The sequence below is a fragment of the Lemur catta genome, unplaced genomic scaffold, assembly GCF_020740605.2.
Source record: "Lemur catta isolate mLemCat1 unplaced genomic scaffold, mLemCat1.pri scaffold_62_ctg1, whole genome shotgun sequence".
NCBI lineage: Eukaryota > Metazoa > Chordata > Mammalia > Primates > Lemuridae > Lemur > Lemur catta.
Genome location: NW_025423862.1, coordinates 312,891 through 330,773, shown reverse-complemented (window position 1 = coordinate 330,773; position 17,883 = coordinate 312,891). Strand labels below are relative to the sequence as shown.

At 35.8% G+C, this 17,883-nt stretch overlaps 1 protein-coding gene and 1 non-coding gene across 2 annotated transcripts in view; both read left to right on the top strand.

Moving 5' to 3' along the window:
- LOC123629886 (ankyrin repeat domain-containing protein 26-like) overlaps positions 1-17,883 on the top strand; it is a 48,528-nt gene that overhangs the window by 11,150 nt on the left and 19,495 nt on the right. Inside the window, exons 3-9 of the mRNA XM_045539239.1 lie at positions 25-155; positions 3,622-3,736; positions 3,899-4,072; positions 7,984-8,090; positions 9,427-9,561; positions 12,123-12,193; positions 16,951-16,981. Coding sequence (XP_045395195.1) covers positions 25-155; positions 3,622-3,736; positions 3,899-4,072; positions 7,984-8,090; positions 9,427-9,561; positions 12,123-12,193; positions 16,951-16,981 — 764 coding nt within the window. The remainder of the gene's footprint in view (positions 1-24; positions 156-3,621; positions 3,737-3,898; positions 4,073-7,983; positions 8,091-9,426; positions 9,562-12,122; positions 12,194-16,950; positions 16,982-17,883) is intronic.
- LOC123629910 lies at positions 10,868-10,974 on the top strand. Its single transcript, XR_006732379.1, has one exon. It is a non-coding gene; the product is annotated as a U6 spliceosomal RNA (small nuclear RNA).

The window sequence follows — 17,883 nt, the reverse complement described above, 5'->3', positions numbered from 1 at the left end:
GCTGGTGACAGCGCCTTCCTGCAGCCACGGTACCACATCCGGAAGAAGGATCTCGGCCAAATCCACCAAGCTGCCAGCGCTGGTGACGTCGCGAAAGTGGAGCAGATCCTTTCGCTGAAGAAAAAGGTCTTGGATGCCAGAGATAGAAAGAAGAGGTAATGGGCGCAGCCATCCCGGGTTGGGGGCCAGGCAGGTGCGGGGGAGATGCCCTTCCCAGACTGGCAGTAGCCCAGGGTCCTGCTGGCGAGGGCACCCGGCTGTCCTGCCTGCGGGCTCTGCAGCACCTGGGATATGGCACCTGGGAGGGGTCCGGCACCAAGGCCAGCTTCATGGGCAGCAGCACAAAAACAGGACTTCAGCTGCTTCCCCATCCACTCATGATTCCCCTTCTAGGACAGCTTCTTGCCAGTTTTAGCTACTTAACTAGCACAAGTATACTGGGTGTTTGGTTGTTAATGTACACATTTTAAATCATTATCTTATATACCTTATAGAAAGGTACATAGTGAGAGGAATAATAAGTATACTATAAATAATTCTGTGTTAAAACATCTTAGCAAGAAGTTCAATATCCATTTCATGTCACTGTACACCTATGAAAATGTGTTCTTTACTCAGGGAACTTAGAAGGAAAATTTGAAGTGGGTATATGGTACCATAGTCTTCAATAGGAAGACTCATTTTTCTGAGAATATGAGCTCTTTCTATTTTATCAGTTTTACATGAGCTAAATAAAAGTTATAAGGTTTCCAAATTTTTTAGTTAACACATGCTGTCTCGCTTTTACTATTGTGATGACATGAAGAAAAATTTTGTAATGGAGTAAGACTTGCTCTTCTAGGTATCCAAATGTGCTATGAATTTCCACAGATTAATCATTTATTAGCAGTTGAAGAGATAGATAAATGAATGGAACAGAATAGAAAATCTAGAAACACCCAAATGTATGAAAGAATTTAAAACTTGATGATGGTGACAAATCAAACATGATAAAAACTGACGTCTAATTTAAAATTGGGCAAAGTCCTTTTTTTGCAGATCTACAAGTGACCTACAAACATAAGAAAAAATATTAAGTGTCCCTGCTAAGAGAAGGATTTTAAGTTAAAAGAGAAATTAGATAATGTTAAGCTATCCACAAAGTTTGTCAGAATGAAGACATTAAATACTAATATTAAACATGGAAAATACTTATACTGGTGCTTACAGTTTATGTTGTTGATCTCTTTTCAAATAGACAACTTGGTGGTAACTACATACAAATGAGACTGACACGCTCCCTACTGCACTAAGGAGGCAACTGGAACTACACATTTAAAAATTGTGTATGCCCTTTACCCATCAGTTCCATTATACTAAAATATCCTCAAGAAATAGAGATCATACAATTTGTTTTTCTCAGCACTTAAAATAATAAGGTTTTAAGAGGAATGCATATGATGGATTTACAAATCAATTAGATTGTGTCCATAGATGGAATAATATGTCACCATAGAAGGTGGCATAGATACATATGTGTGCTGACATGTAAAGAGTATTTAGGTATATCAAGTAAGAATAAAAGTCAATTTGATTATTATACATATACACAAACACACTGTGGTGTTGTGTTAGCTTAAAATATGTACACAATATGATAAAATTTGTTATTTCTGGGCAATTAGGGTGTACGATTTGAAAGTTCTAGTAAAAGTTTGTCATTAAGGATATAATCCCTGGGAAGAGCCGTAATATGAATCTTGCACAGATAGAAGTAATTTCTTAATTTCTATGAATTAATTTTAAAATTATTTTGTGGATTGGAATATTCCACCAACTTTTATCCCTTCAGAAGTAAAGGGAATCTTTTCATCTGTGCTTGAAGATTTTATTACATACACAGTTTTTTAATGTGCATCTGTTTTGTTATATAATTTATTGCTTACATGCAAAAATTTTAGATTATTCATTATAATTTAGGTGTATCATTATGAAAACGAAAAATAGGAAATATAAATGTTACTATTACAAAGGTATAACTTTATAGGGGTCTTCTTTCAAAATATTTAACTCTTGTACTCTGTTTTCTCAATGCATTTATTCATCAAACATACTATGAAGACCTGTTATGTAACAGACGTATTCTACTAACTTTCAGGACACATCCATCCTTAAAACTATTTACCTGACCAGCCTGAGAAATTTGAGAAATTTAAAATTGGAGGATTAGGACTTAATTTCAGTTAAAGTCATTGCTCACTCCTTTCAAACAAAAGCATTTCTGAAGGTAGACAATTGTAAAAGATGACTTTAACTGCCCTTTTAAAATTTGTAACAGTATTAATTATTAACAGTAAACGTTCAAAATATCTGATTCTCACACAGTGTATAAATCTATATATTGAACAAATGAGGCATACCTATTCATTCGAATCCTGAGTTTCTTTTGGTCTGAAGTATTTGAAAATCAAAGTAAGAATTATTTGGTTTTAAAAATTTTGTTATTTCAACCTTCTTTTTCCATAGTACTTTTAAGAACTGAAACTTACATAAATGCCAGTGATATAACTAGAACTTCCATAGACCTATTGTATATGCCCTATTTCCCTTAATGTAACGCAGCATTGATTTTGTGATGTCCCGTTATTTTGCTTATCAGTGAGATAATTTTTCTGTGCTGCCCATTGTAGTTGAAATAAATCATGAATAAAAGGTGCTGTTCCAGTATCAGTGATGTTAAAATGTGAGAAAATGAGCACCCTAGCATCACTGAAATACAATGTTATCTCTAGTCTTTAAATAAACCACAAAGTAGGTATAATTGCATTATTTTGCTTAATTAAAATGTTATCTTTGTTAAGCAGTAGTAATAATTACATTATGTAACAGTCATTGAGCTGTTATTTGCATTAGGAACTGTTCCACATACTTAGTACAGATTCTCATTTGAGCATCACAGTGATGTCCTATGAGATAGCTACTGTTTTTTTTCCCCTATTTTATTGAAGATGAAATTGAGGCACAGAAGGGCTAAGTGATAGATAATAAGTTTTTTTTTTTTTTTGAGACAGAGTCTCACTCTGTTGCCCAGGCTACAGTGCCATGGCATCAGCCTAGCTCACAGCAACCTCAAACTCCTGGGCTCAAGCAATCCTGCCTCAGCCTCCTAAGTAGCTGGGATTACAGGCATGTGCCACCATGCCTGGCTAATTTTTTCTATATATTTTTAGTTGTCCAGGTAATTTCTTTCTATTTTTAGTAGAGACAGGGTCTCGCTCTTGCTCAAGCTGGTCTCAAACTCCTGAGCTCAAATGATCCACCTGCCTTGGCCTCCCAGAGTGCTAGGATTACAAGCATGAGCCACTGCGCCTGGTCAATAGCTAATAATTGATAGAGCTTAAAGTAGGATGCAAATCCAAGTTGAACTGACGCCAAAAGCCAATCTCTTTCTAATAGGCTGCTCTTTTATTAATCTAGTGAGGAATAGCAGCTAATAAATATTGTACTTTTTTCACAAGAAAATTAAATATTTGCTTTAAAGGTAGAAGAAAACATGCTGTTTAATATTTATAATTACATGAATCTTTGTATATTTTAAGATAGTGCACTACAATTTCCTAAAAATCTCTCTCACTTTCATAGGACTGCTCTCCATTTGGCCTGTGCCAATGGCCATCCAGAAGTAGTTACTGTCCTGGTGGACAGAAAATGCAAGCTCAATGTCCCCGACAGTGAAAAAAGGACAGCTCTGATTAAGGTATATAGCAGCCACCTTTTGCAGCATGAGATGGATTTCATTTCAATATACACAATAAAAATAAATTTGTTTCATTTAAATGTAACTAGTCGGTGGGATCTTTGGAATGTTTCTTTTGAACTGTTAGAATTTATGATCTATTTCTTGATCTGATACTGATAGGCGGTACAATGCCTGGAAGAGGAGTGTGCCACCATCCTGTTAGAACATGGTGCCAATCCGAATCACAGTGACGTTTATGGCAACACAGCTCTTCACTATGCTGTCTATGGCGACACCCCATCGATCGCAGCAAAGCTCCTTTCACATGGCGCAAATAAAGAAGCCATAAACAAGGTAGAGATCAATGAACTGTATTTGAAAAATATCAAACGTTGACATATGTAACTATCAATTTTCCATATTTGGAAGCTCAAACATTCCGCGAATGAAAATATTTTGAAATACCTTAATTGTTTTAAAATTTTACTTAAAATGTTTATACATTTAAAGAAGCATTAGAAGATGCAGTTTTCTTTTATACATTCATGGTTAATATTTGTGAAAACCCTGCATTTGTTAAAGGAAAACTTGTTAACTTTTTTTCCAAACAAGTGTTGTGTTTTTTTTGTTTGTTTGTTTTTTCTATTTAGTATAAAACAAGCCAGGGGAGCCAAATTTGCCCTGGAAATACGCTTTATCTTATAATTGAAAACTAAAGCATTATATAATAAATGGAATTCTTGCTGCTGCTGACAAGTTCCTTAGAAATGCAATTTATATCAAAGTGACTAATCTCTAATTGGCAAGTCGTAAGAGAAAGAAATGGAAAGGGAAAAAGAGAACAGTCAGAAATATGCTGGCCATTTGGAAATTAGGTAATTTGGGGAAAATACAATGAAGAGTTTTTTGTGTGTTTACTTGTCTGTTTGTTCTTCGTTTATATGTTTAGACAAAGTGCTCTTCAGTTTTACAGAAAGTAATTCTTAGTTTGGGAAAGAGTGTTAGGGAGTTGTAAACTTGCCCAGAAATCAGTGTTAGGAGGACTCTGAGGAAAGCAGATTGGCAGTGAATAGGTGGTGAGGATGTGGGAAAGACTTGAGAAGAGGGAAGAATATCCTGCTCTTGCCCAAACAGCCACTTATCCTCCTCTTGCAGAAACAGCCACTTCGACAAGACTCTACTAGAATTTCTTGTTGGGAAGGTGGAAGGTACAAAACTTATAAATAGCAAAATCAAGTTGCATTTTGAGTTTCTTAGTCCCTGTTCTAACCCTGTGCAGCAAGACTAAATGGAGTTTTCAGCAAATGACTCCATCTCTCACTATTTCCTGTTTGGGGCCAGATCTCCAAGTGATAAAGGGCCTTGGCCATGTGAGAGAGACAGGACACTGAAGTGACTGCCTGCTCTGCTAGTGCTCAGCTAGAGCTGTGTCACAGTGACCGGGGAACATTTTTTAACAATCTAGAAGTCTAGGCTCAGCCCTGCAGATTTTAATTTAGTAAATCTAAGAAGGCCTCGATATGTATATTGAAACAGATTTCCTCAAAGCTGGGTGCAGAAGCGTGTGCTTGTTGTCCCAGCTACCCTGGAGGGTTGAGGCAGGAGGATCACTTGAGCCCAGGAGTCTGAGTCCACCTGTGCAACATAGTCAGACCCTCTCTCTAGCCAATAAAAATACTTTTCTTGAGATTCTGATGCATTCCTACTTAACAACCACTGAATAAATAAATATAATATAGAAATTCCCATGTTTCAAAAACATAAGAAATCTCCAGAAGAATTGGAGTTTGATAGATGCTACTTCCTTCAAATCTCTCCTTTCTAATAATATTAGCCTGACTTTATCTGCCTCTCTCTAGCTCTGTGGTTGAGCAGTTCCAAAGAATATTATTGGCAACATCTATCAGCTTATGGAATAACACCCGTTTCCTGCTGTTTAGCAATCATTCACTGCCAGTCAGAGGGTCTTTAGAAATCTGCTTATGGACAGTCTTTCAATAAGTAGTAACGGGCCCTTTTGGGATTTCACATTTCTTTGTTATCATTCAGAGGATTAGTTCAACAAATGTTTACTACAAGCAAGGCGTTCTCAATTAGCACAGTAGCAAATCTTGAATCTTTTATTCAGGTACAGCTGTATTATGGACTATCTCAGTATGTCTGTTAAGTTCATACAGCTTTGACGTAATGAGGATGGCAGTTTTAAACACTTAAAAGCATGAAGTTTCCAAGAACATAGAGAGGAATTCTTTTAATAATTTAGTTTTAGCAGTCCTATGAACTAGTTAACAATTTGGGTAACAATCTGGGAAAAATAAACACAAGTAGATAGTAAACGAATAGATGTTTGAAAAATTCTTGTTGTGGATATTATAAATCTTAATAGCAATTTTTATTCCATATTGGGGCTTGATATTTTGGCAAAACCTATGACACTAAAGAAAACAAAGATTTCACATGCAAGTACTTGCTTTATACATGACTATTTGGAAACATCATTAGTGAATTTTAGAACATGAGACTATAGTCAAAATGCAGCCCATAAGTAGGTTTACTTTGCCTCGATAAATTGAGTCTGCATGTAAAATTTGGGAGACATGCAGGAACCTGGGTTTCAGGCTTCCCTAAAGAGTCAAGCCTATTGTCCCTTGAGCTCATATGTTTGCTGTGCTGTGCAGAATCTTCCCCCTTTATACAAGGTGTATGTTTTCCAGTTTGCTACTGTGCCTATCTAGGTATTTCACAGGCTCAGGACATCTACTTGCCTACCTAAGCACTTGAGAGGACAAAGCTTGTTTTTTAGTATTTTTTGAAATAATTTCAAGGTTTTCAAGACAGTTTATACTTGTTTAGAATGTATGTCATCTATATTATAATATACATTTATCCATTAGTAATATGGTTGGATTTTAGAATATAGAAATTTTTTTAAAAAATCAATTTTTTATTATATATACCATAAAAAATGATCTTCGTATTGGAATACCTATAAGCTTTTTAGGTTACCCATGGTGAGAACACTGAATCCTAACCACTAGACCACCAGGGAACTTTACCCATGGTTATAGTTGGCTAGGCTGTGTGTAATGAAGACAGCATTATATCTTTCTCCTCAGCATAAACTCTATAAAATGCAAATGATTTAGTGGCTTCCATTGTGCTAGCAATAATCCATATAGGTCAGTATTAGAACTCTAATTGATAAGCCATTATATTTTTATTTCTGATTTATATTTTGCATGAAGTAAAAACCAACTGGAGTACCAATTAAAATAGAAATCAGAATACAAGTGGATTAAAATAAAGCAGATAGGCATTAGCATCTCAGGATCATCAGGATAATTGAGGAAAAAAATCATAGTGAGCCTTCTAATAACTAAGATAAAAATCTGTCACCTTGTCACAGGAGAAACAACATGGACCATGAAATAATGAGTTGAAATTCATTTGAAACCTCTCTCTTTTATTCAGAGCCCATTTCCTTAGTGACCCTTTGGAGAAGGAGTACCTGACATTGGTACCCTGGGGTCCTACGCTACTGTTAGAAGAGAATCACAGGAGTTTGTATCACCTGGAGGAAACCTCCACATTCACTGGAAAGTTCTTAAAACTGTATCTCTAAAGATTTAATTCTTCACATGTTGTTTACCAAAAAAACTAAATAATAATAATACTTGTCAAATAGAGATCAGGCAAAGCTTGAGAGATTTCTTTAATACTGGACATATGATGCACAGTTTTGCACTACTTCTCTAGCCTGGATGGTCATGGAATCTTCCTTTTGGGATACAGTGTTTAACTTATGGTATCTAAATACTCTTTGGAATATCATGTAAAAAACGTTGCTGTAGGTACAATAATTGATATTAATTCAATAAAAATGCTTGAAGCATTTACTACTACATCTTAGGGTTTGGGAATATGGAGATAAAAGATACAGCCCCTGCCCCCAAGAAGCTCTTGGTTTAGATGGAAAACAATAAATTAAGTACAGCATATCATGGTAAATGTTGTGATAGAAACAAAGATTCTTAGAACCCAGAAACGTTTGAAATGAGTTTTGGAGATGGCAGGAGTTAGCCTGGAGAGGCAGAGGAGGGGAGTTTCTAAGGGAAGGAGCAGAACAGATGGGTGAGTGGATGAAACTACCTTTCATTTACTTTCTGTATGATACATTTAAGTTCATAGGCTCTTACATCAAATGTTCAGTTCAGTTGAGAAATATGAAATTTTTTGAATGATAAATTGATTTTTCTGTATTACAGGATCACCTCACTCCACTTCTACTTGCTGTAAGTGGAACTAAAGAGGAAATGGTAGAATTTTTGATACAGAAGAATGCAGATATAAATGCAGTAGATAAAATGAACAGGTATAGTATTTAGTGCTTTTTTTTAAAAAATGTGAATGTTATTTTAGGGTAGTAAGAGTCACTCAAGTCAGAATTATTAAATGAATGAGAAGATTAACATAATTGTTGAGAGGATAGAGTGACAAATATCAACACAAATCATCAGTTAGGTAGAAAAGCAATTATTTGGACTGGGGAACCTAAAGAACAATATGCAGTAGGATTCATCATCTCTTATGATACTGACTGATATTTGTTATTTGTAATCTGATGTTTTTGATCATGTCATCTTATATCACCTAAAGAGGTTTCATATTAGTTTTACTGAAGTGTGGACTTTAACTTTTAGATCACTTTATGACTCAATATGGAACTTCTTAATCCTTTTATAGTATTTTTTTAACTTCTTCTTATAGAATTTCCTTCAAAAATGGTATATGAAACATAAATAGAAGTTGAAAATCATTTTTTCTTTGGGACGACTCTTTTGCCTTAAGTGCTTTCTTTGAAAAATATTGATGTTAGGTGATCTGTAAAGGATTATTAATTGCTATAACTAGATACTGTGGGTTCATCAGTTGTTTTCCTTTTTCATTTCTAATGTATTTTGATTTTTTCTTTTTAATTGTTATGAAAATGAGAGAAAGACCACTTTAAGTGGATAAAATTTTTCTTTAATGAAGATAAGTCATAAGTGGATGATAAAGGGAAGAGACAGCTTTTCATTCACATAAAACCGGGTTTAAATTCTCGCTTTCCCACTTGCTAGGCGTGTGACCTTGGGAAGACCACTTCCCACCAAATGTGTATTCTAATATGAGAAGGAGAATAACACTATGCCCTTCCAGGGTGGTTGTGTACAAGTAAGATTATGTATAGAACATTGAATTAAGTCCCCAGCACGTGCTCATCAACATCATTAACTGAAACTACTATGGCTACTATTTTCACCATTACTACTAATGTTATTGTTTAAGCCTGCAGATAGCTCTTACTTAACTGACCCCTAGTTGACTCTGAATCACAGTCCATTATGTCAAAATAGGGAAGACATGGAGCATACTTCATGCAATGCTTTGCTTACTTTAGATAAGTGATCTCAGCAGAGAATGACCAACTTCTACTATGTCATACCTTAATGACACAAGAAGCTACGTTTTTGTCCCTTCCTTTTAACCTAGGTGGTAATTTACAAAGAGGCACGCTTGAGCACCCAGGATGCTTGTGTCAGTTAGTACATATAAAAGGTTAATTCTATACTGATAGGCAAAATATTCAGCTGGCAGTCTATATCAAATTAGCATTTTAAATAACTATTAAAGTTCCCAAGGGTGAGGTTATCTCTTTGTTATTTTAGAACGGCCCTCATGCTTGCTGAACATCATAACTCACCAAGTATACTACACCTTCTTGAGGAAGGTATGGATGTTTTTTCTGAAGATATCTCTGGAAGGACTGTGAAGGATTATGGCACTACTAGTGGTTTTAATACGTAAGTATTTACATTAAAAGACCAGTGAACACTAAATCAAGGTGTAAAATAATTTCAAATTTTATATCTTATACATCAGGTGAGATTTCATAGCGTGTTTCAGGTAGTGTTGGAATGGCAGTGAATTAGTCGAATTCATCAGCCAGAAATCAAACAAAAGGCTAAACTAGTTAGAAGTAGTAATGGGTACAGAATTCATCATCTCAAGACTTTCAAGAAACCTTTATCATTAGGGATGGTATCAGCATCATCCATTTCATTTGAAGAATAACTCGTGCATGAGATAATATGCCACATGTTTGATCCTTCTAATTAGTTATTTGGGTCTTGAAATGTCTACTTAACAGAAAATGTTGTAGTGTCTTCTGGGGGCTATTTCCTATAGCCTCCTCCTTGAACTTTTCAGGAAATGGAATGGTTCTCTAAATGCAAAGAAGACAGTTGTTTTTACAAGTCTGAGAGAGGGGAATGAAAGGACACTTCAATCATTCTGTTGTTTCATTTATTCTGTTATTCCATTTGACACTGGTCTTGCTGTCTGGAAATGATTGACCTTTGCAGATTCAGATCCCTCAGTCTTCATATGGTGATCCATATTTAGACTTCAAGGCTACATACACATTTTTTGAGTTCGTGCACATATGCTCAACCATTGTTCCTAAATCACCAGTACCCTGCTCTGGCAGCTGGGCCTCCTAGCTACAGCCACAAACATAGTGAGCAAAAGGGCCCTCCCTCCACACTCCAAACCTTATGTGGAGCCCTCATCTCAGCCTAGACTTAGCCTAGGTCTTTATGGTAAGTTATCCTTTGATGCCCCTGATTGTCTTCCCTCTAGCAAATAGTTGAGATTGTTCTAAACTGTCAGAGAGTTTCAAATATCATTGTAGGAAGATATTAGAACTTCCTTTTTTCTTTGCTACAAATTTGTATGCCAAGGCTCCTTTTGCCTCTGTTTAGTGCCTTTTTTTAAGTATTGGAAAGTCACATTTCATCCTTCTGCAGAGTAATGGTCACCAACTTGTAGCTGGTCTCTCAAGTGATCTGTTTTCCATAACAATGAAAATCTCCCAAGCTACTTGGACCTGTACCTGAGGTTTCTTAAATTCTTTCAAATTCTATCTCTTAGGGAAACCATTCATCAGAATTCTCTGAGCTAAAAGTAGGTTAATTGTTTGGCTCTTCTGTTGATACAATACATACATACATACATACATACATACATACATACATACATACAGGAGGTTGATTGGATTTAACAGGGCCAAACCTCATCCCTGACTCATCAGTGTCCATATAGGGCTTTGAGCTTGCTTCATCAGCACATACATGAAAATTGAAAGAATATAGAGAAGATTACCATGGTCCGTGCCCAAGGATGACATGAAAATTTATGAAGCATTCCATATTCTGTGCAGTCCTGTGAACATCATTTGACTGTTTGCTGACTAGCTCAGAGGAAACAGTGTATGTCAAAGCAAAACAGGTGTGACTCAATATTAAGATTGTGAGTTTCACTAACAAGAAAATTGTGTAAAGTGATGTATGAAATGACAGTGGAGTTGAGTGTTGAGCAACATGTATAATGTCATATGCAAATATGTTGTTGGTACTGATCTCAGACATGAGAAAATATGAACCAGCATCTCCTTCATTGAACTTAGTAAAAATAAAAGTAAGGTTTTGCCTTCCCCATCACTTGGAGGGAACATGGAGATTAAGCATCTTGCTAACGAAGATCTGCTGGTTCAGAGTTTGAGTAGGTAGAGAAGGAATAGTAGCAGTCCAAGGCAGGTCTTGACATTTATTGATTATTCTGCCTTTGGTGTGATTGATTAGCTCAGTAATGGGGGGAGAGTTATGTTATCTAATTTAATGAGATAATATATTAATAAATTTGTCACAAATTATGAAATAACTGAGATACCCTGAATTACAAGCCACAAAGAATAGGAAAACTAATAATCAAAATTAGGACTTCATAACATTTTCTTGAAACTTCAACATTTCATTCAATATTGCAGCCTAGGGAAAAATGCAGAATGGGTTGTATTTGGGATTCTAAAATAATTTCAGCAATTAAATTAAAGAACAAAGTAATCCATTACTTGACTATTTCTTCAAGCATTGTAAAAATGTTATAGTATTAATATTAAATATTTATAAAAATGTCTATTAAGAGTGACACAAGGAAGAAAAATCGTCATGTTTTGAAGACATTGAGCCTAAGACAAGCAACTTTTCCATGAACAAATAGCTGTTGGTCATAGCACCTAAGACTTCTTTTAAGTTCAGGACACTTTTTGTTATGTCAAGCGTACTCTAGTTCGTTGACTGAACTATGCTGCTCACACTTCATGAGGACTTCACCTTAGTTTTGTATTCTTGAAATCAAAGCGTAATAAGTTTGCAGCGCTTACACATTTGAAGTGTGTGGGCTAATTAAAGTTCTGATATTAGCCCTGATTTTGTTGAAATACTCTGAGAATTTCATATATTTGGTAAATGTTTTCATATCAGCATTAAAATAGTAATATTACTTATTACATTTTTATACATAGCATTCACCACCAAATTTCAGAATATAAAGAAGAAAAGATACCTGACGATCTTTCTGAAAACAGCAATCCAGGTAAGACTTCTGATAGTGAATTGCTCTTGGTCGTTCTACCATGGATAAAAAAATAAAGAGTAAGGAAGTTTTGAGCACAAAAGGGGCAGTTAAAAAGTCAATGTGTAAATTGTGTGCATATTTTAAAAATTTGTTTCTTAGTAATCTAGAATTTAGAATTATGTAAGAAGTTAATTGTAGGGAGTTTATAATCACAAACAGTATTGTCTAAAAAAAGTCTTCATTTAATTATGGTCCTTAAAATGCTCTATGATATTTTTGTATAAATAATAAAATAGGTTTTAAAGTTAGTATGTTATATGTTTCCTCTGTGGTGACATTATAATCAATTGGATTTCTTATTAAAATGAGTTATTTATATTTTATAATAAATGTTTCTGTCTAGGAAATGAATATTAATTAGAGTTGATCTGAACATTGCAGGGGTTACGGGCACCAATTCCCTGTGTGGTGAAAAATTTGCGTATAACTTCTGGGTCCCCCAAAACTTTACTAACAGCCTACTGTTGAGCAGAAGCCCTACTGTTAACTTAAGCAGTCAGTTAAAACGTTTTGTATATGTATCATATACTGTATTCTTACAATAAAGAAAACTAGAGAAAATAAACCATTATTAAGAAAATCATAAGGAAGAAAAACTATTTACTTTCATAAAGTGGAGGTGGATCATCAGAAAGGTGTTCATTCTCATCGTCTTCACACAAGGTAGGCTGAGGAGGAGGAATAGAAGTTGGTGTTGTTGCTTCTGTGTGGCAGAGGCAGAAGAAAATATGCATATGAGTTGAATATGCATATGAGTTGACCCCTATAGTTCAAATCCTTGTTGTTCAGTGATCAAGGGTATTACATAGTGTTTCCTGTCACTAAGGAAGTAATTATCTTTAATACTGGCAATTCAAAAATAGCTTTCTGGTATGAACAAATAGCAATAAGAACTGTAAAAAGTAGCCAGTGTGCAGTAGTGTCAGAAGAAGATTCATTTTTAAAGATACTGAGTACAAAAGTCAGATATTACTTGTTGAGAAGCACAAATTATCTTACATATTTTTATTCTAACGTGGTCTCATTATTATCGACCTCATCCCAAATAAATTGAAACTGCATGAGATATATTTACTTTGTTAAAACAAGATATATATTCTTCTATCTGCCAGATAGCTATCATGATAACAGTAATTTTATTAGAATAGGATACCCTGTTACCATTAGGCAAAAGATTACCATAGTCAGTATTCCAACAGACTTGCTTTGGGCTCAACAAATTGTAATAAAAGTACACAAACATTTCACAATAGCAAAAATGGTACTATTCTCCCTAGGTGTGACAACTTAAGCACCTGCTAATCTGAAGCGTACGAGACACCTTTAATTTAGTACGTCTTTATGAAAGAGCCTTTATAAGTTAGGTTTTGCAAGTTGCAGTAGACAATGATAGATGTAGTTTCAGTCCTTAGGGTTCTCATAATAAAATAGAGCTGTCCTAGGAAGTAATGTCTGTGGTTTTTCAACAGAATTGTCAAAAATCATTTTCATTCATTTATTTTCTTGACCAGTTGACAAATAATGCTCAAGAGTCTTTTAGGCAATAAGCATTTTTGTTATGTTACCAAATATAAATGTCTAAGAAATACACTCAGAAGCTTTATATTTTTATTGTCATTTTTATTATTTATTACTTTATTCAGTGCTTACTATGTGTCTGATGCCCTCTGTGAGCTCATAACTACCATTTCTAATGTACTTACCATGTTACATATGTGCCAGACAGTTTAAGTCCACGGCAAGGAATTCATGCTTTAAAAAATTGGGTAACATGTCAGGTAAGCATGCCAGGTAGAGCGACAGAAGAATGATGCTTGGCAGAAGGAACAGCTGACAAGATTGCATGTTTGGCAGAAGGATCAGCAAGTGCAAAATCTGAGATGCATGAGTGAACTTTGCAGGGTGTGTGAGCAGTTCAGTTTTCCTTATGCAAAAAGCATAAAATTGTAGTGCTTGGGAATGAGATGAACACTTAGCTAAGACAAGATTGTGGAAGACTTTTTAATGCTTCCACACTAAAAAGTAGAAATGGAGAGATCTTATTTTTTTGGCCATGGGAAATTTCTCAGGTTGAATGCATTTGGCTGCAAATAATGGATGACCTAAGGAACAGAGGCTGAAACAATAGGAACCAAGTTGTTTTGGTGGTTCAGTAATGCCACCAGGATCCACTTTGTTGTCCCTCTTTCAAGGGTGCTCTTGGCACTGTTGTGCTTATGGCTCCTTTCCTGGTTGGCTCATTAGCACCAGTTCCAAACACAATGTTCTTACAAGATAGTATCTAAAGGTGGGAAGGGCTGCTTTTCTTCATATGTTTTTTGTAACTTGGGAGAAAAGTGGGAAGGATGCAGTGGTCTCCCTGTAACATTTTATCAGGTGGGTCACACCATATGCTCATTTTTAAATCAGTCACTGGGAAACAGATGTAATTACTGTGATTAGCTTAGAATAATTATTTCTCTTTTTGGAGCCAGGGAGGGGTATTAAGATGATAAATATTGAAATAGAATTGTGTTTCTCCAGCAAGAGACAAGAAGGAATGGCTACTGGGTAGGGAGCCATTAAAGTTTGTTGTAGTGATTCATTGAAGAATATTGAGCAGGGGAGTCTTAAGGTGGGATTTCAGTTTTAGGGCATTTTGCATATGGTCTAAATCAGGCATGGGCAAGCTTTGTCTCTAAAGGATCTAGTATTAAATATTTAAGGCTGTGTTATCGCTTTCACATCTACTCAACCCTGCCATTGTAGTGTGAAAGCAGTCATAGAAAATATGTAAGCAGATGGGCATGACTGTGCTCCAGTAACATTTTGTTTTACAAACCATATGGCATATGCATAGAGAAGAGCAGCAGTTCACCAAGGAAGGTGAACACTTTTCTATAAATGTTGAATTTAATGGATATTCATATAGAGTCTTTTTAGTGTTTTCCAGACTCCCAGAAGGAAAGCCGCTCTTCAGAGTAAGTCACATTGTTTATATGAAGAGTTTTTAGGCACAGTGTGCCGCTCTTTTCACTTAGGGAATGGTGGGAATCCTCTCAAAGCCAATGTCCCGGATCCCAGCCATGGGCCAGCCTTGCAAGCAGGCCTTTCTAAGGATGGCAGTCTCATCCTTGCTGTATAAAATCTGTTCTGCACAGCAGTTACACCCCAACTTAATTTTTAGTGGTTTTAAAATTTTATTTAATAGCAGATAATATAATGATATAGCATAACATGGTAGTTGTTTTAGTTGCATGATCCATATTAAGTTGCAATGCTGTTTACTTTTTTTTTTTTTTACTGTTAATGAATGTTTAACAGATATTTGTGCATAAGTTACTATGGCAATGCAGGCACTTAAAACAGGGGATGTGATATTATGAAATATATATGTGGTCTTTGATTTGGTTTCCTGGCATACAACTCCTAAAATTTTTGTACTCTCCAAAGTGATTATCTTTTTGTGTGTGAAGGATTGACTGATGGCTGGCAGCCACCAGGTAGCTGCAGGATGGAGGCTGGTCATCACAGACCAAGGCATGATTAGGGGGCTGGGACTTCCACCCTACCTCCAACCTCCAGGGAGGAGAGTGGGGCTGAAGATAATGTGATCTTCAATGGACCATGATTTAATTTGTCATATCTCTGTAATGAAGCTTTCATAAATAGCCAAGGAGTGAGTTCAGAGAGCTTCCAGATAGCTGAATATGTGGAAGCTGTTCTAGGGTGGTGCCCCAGGAGGGTATGGAATTGCTCTACCCCTTCCCCCATACCTTATCATATGCATCTCTTCATCCATATCTTTTGCAACATGTTTGCCTGAGTTCTGTGAGCCATTCTGACAAATTAGTGGAACCCAAAGAGGGTATTACAGGAACCTGGACTTGAATCTGATCATTCAGAAGTTCTGGAGGCCCACATTTGCTACTGGTGTGGGAAAACGCCAGCCTTGGGAACTGAGCCCCAACCTGTGGGATCTGAAGATAGTGATGGAACTGGATTGGAGGACTCTCAACAGGCGTCTCCAGCAGAATGAATTGCTTGATTGTTCATGGGGAGCCCCTGAACCACCACCACATTTGGTCAAAGAAGTCCTTTGTGTTGATAATTGCTGTTGTGGGGTGAGAACATATAGCAGCAAGGGGGACTGCTGTATACTCTGTGATTACATCTCCCAGTCTGTTAGTCCAGAAATCATGCTGTTTAAGTTTGACACTGTCTTCTTACAATACTGACTCTGCTAGTGAGACCAGTTTCTGTCACTGTGGTAGGTTTCAGTTGGGATTATGATGATTGTACACAGCGGTTCACCTGTAGGTATCAAATTTTGAAAAATTCCAGTCTCCCTTGCATTTGATAAATCAAAGGAGGGGAGGCAACTGTTACTAATGTATTGATTGCCTACCAATAGTATCAATAATATTAATACTAGTATAGTCCTCAGGTATGACCCCAAAAGAATCCTTTGTAACAAAGCATGAGTCTTTTTCTTATTTTGGTCCAAAATCTAAAACATATACAAAAGTGTGCATTAATTATTTATGTTTTGTGAAGGTGGAGCCTTGCTGTGTCACTCAGGCTGGTCTTATTTCCGAACCCTTCAAAGGATCCTCTTGCCCCAGCCTCTCGAGTAGCTGAACTTATAGGCACATAACACCATGCTCTTGTATGCTTTTAATATTCTATATTTGTCTATTGTTGATTTAAAAATACTTTGCTTTTTTTTTTAATAGTGGATGGAATTTCTGAAGACTCTACAATCAGGTAGGATTTTGCAGATTTAAAAAAATTGTATGATAACTAAGGGAATGCAGAGAAAATAACCTAACTTTTCAGTGTTCTATTCTGGGCTGCAGACCACATTATGTGCTTAACATTTCATATCTTCTATAGTCATCACAACTGCTTCTCAAAGAATCCATGCTATTACTTTTTACTGATTAAGTAACTGTGGTTCCAAGAAGTTAATTAATTGCTCCATGATCCCATAGTTTGATTATCAGCCTGACTGGCTCCCAAATGTGTTTGCTTGTCCTTTAGCATAGATCAAGAGAAACCTGTGCAGTATTGCATCAAGGTACAGGTACAAATTAGATCAATTTAGAAAGTCAGATTTAGTTATATATTAATTCTCATCAAGAGTTCTTCTTAGAAATCTGGTTATTCCAAGAGCATGTCCTGATGTATTTGAGAATGACAGTGGTCCTTCCTTTTAACATCAAAGGTTTTAGGGCGGATCTCACTTCACTGTGGTTGTAGGACGATAGGTTTTACATAAGCAAGACCAGGCAAGTCCTAGAGAGGAATTGTTTTACTTTAAGTGAAGGTTATCTACATATACGCTATGTTATGTTAATTATTTATCAGCTATTTAGAAGTTCTTTCTAATTGATTTTTCTACTTAATGACTTACCAGTTTAGTTTTCCCATTAGGCTGGTATCCTTGCCTAATCCCATGAACGTGTTTTTTTTTTTTTTCCTAGAATCTTTTTTTCTCCCATGATTTTCTATAATTTTGTCTTAATATTTTTTTACTTTCTACTTTGCATTTCTTGGTTTTTTATTGTTTTTTTTTCCTGTTAAATATTCCCTACTTTTCTAAACAGAGAATGCAAAGCACATAGAAATTCATGATTTTAAGGAATCTTAGGGACTAATAAAAATGT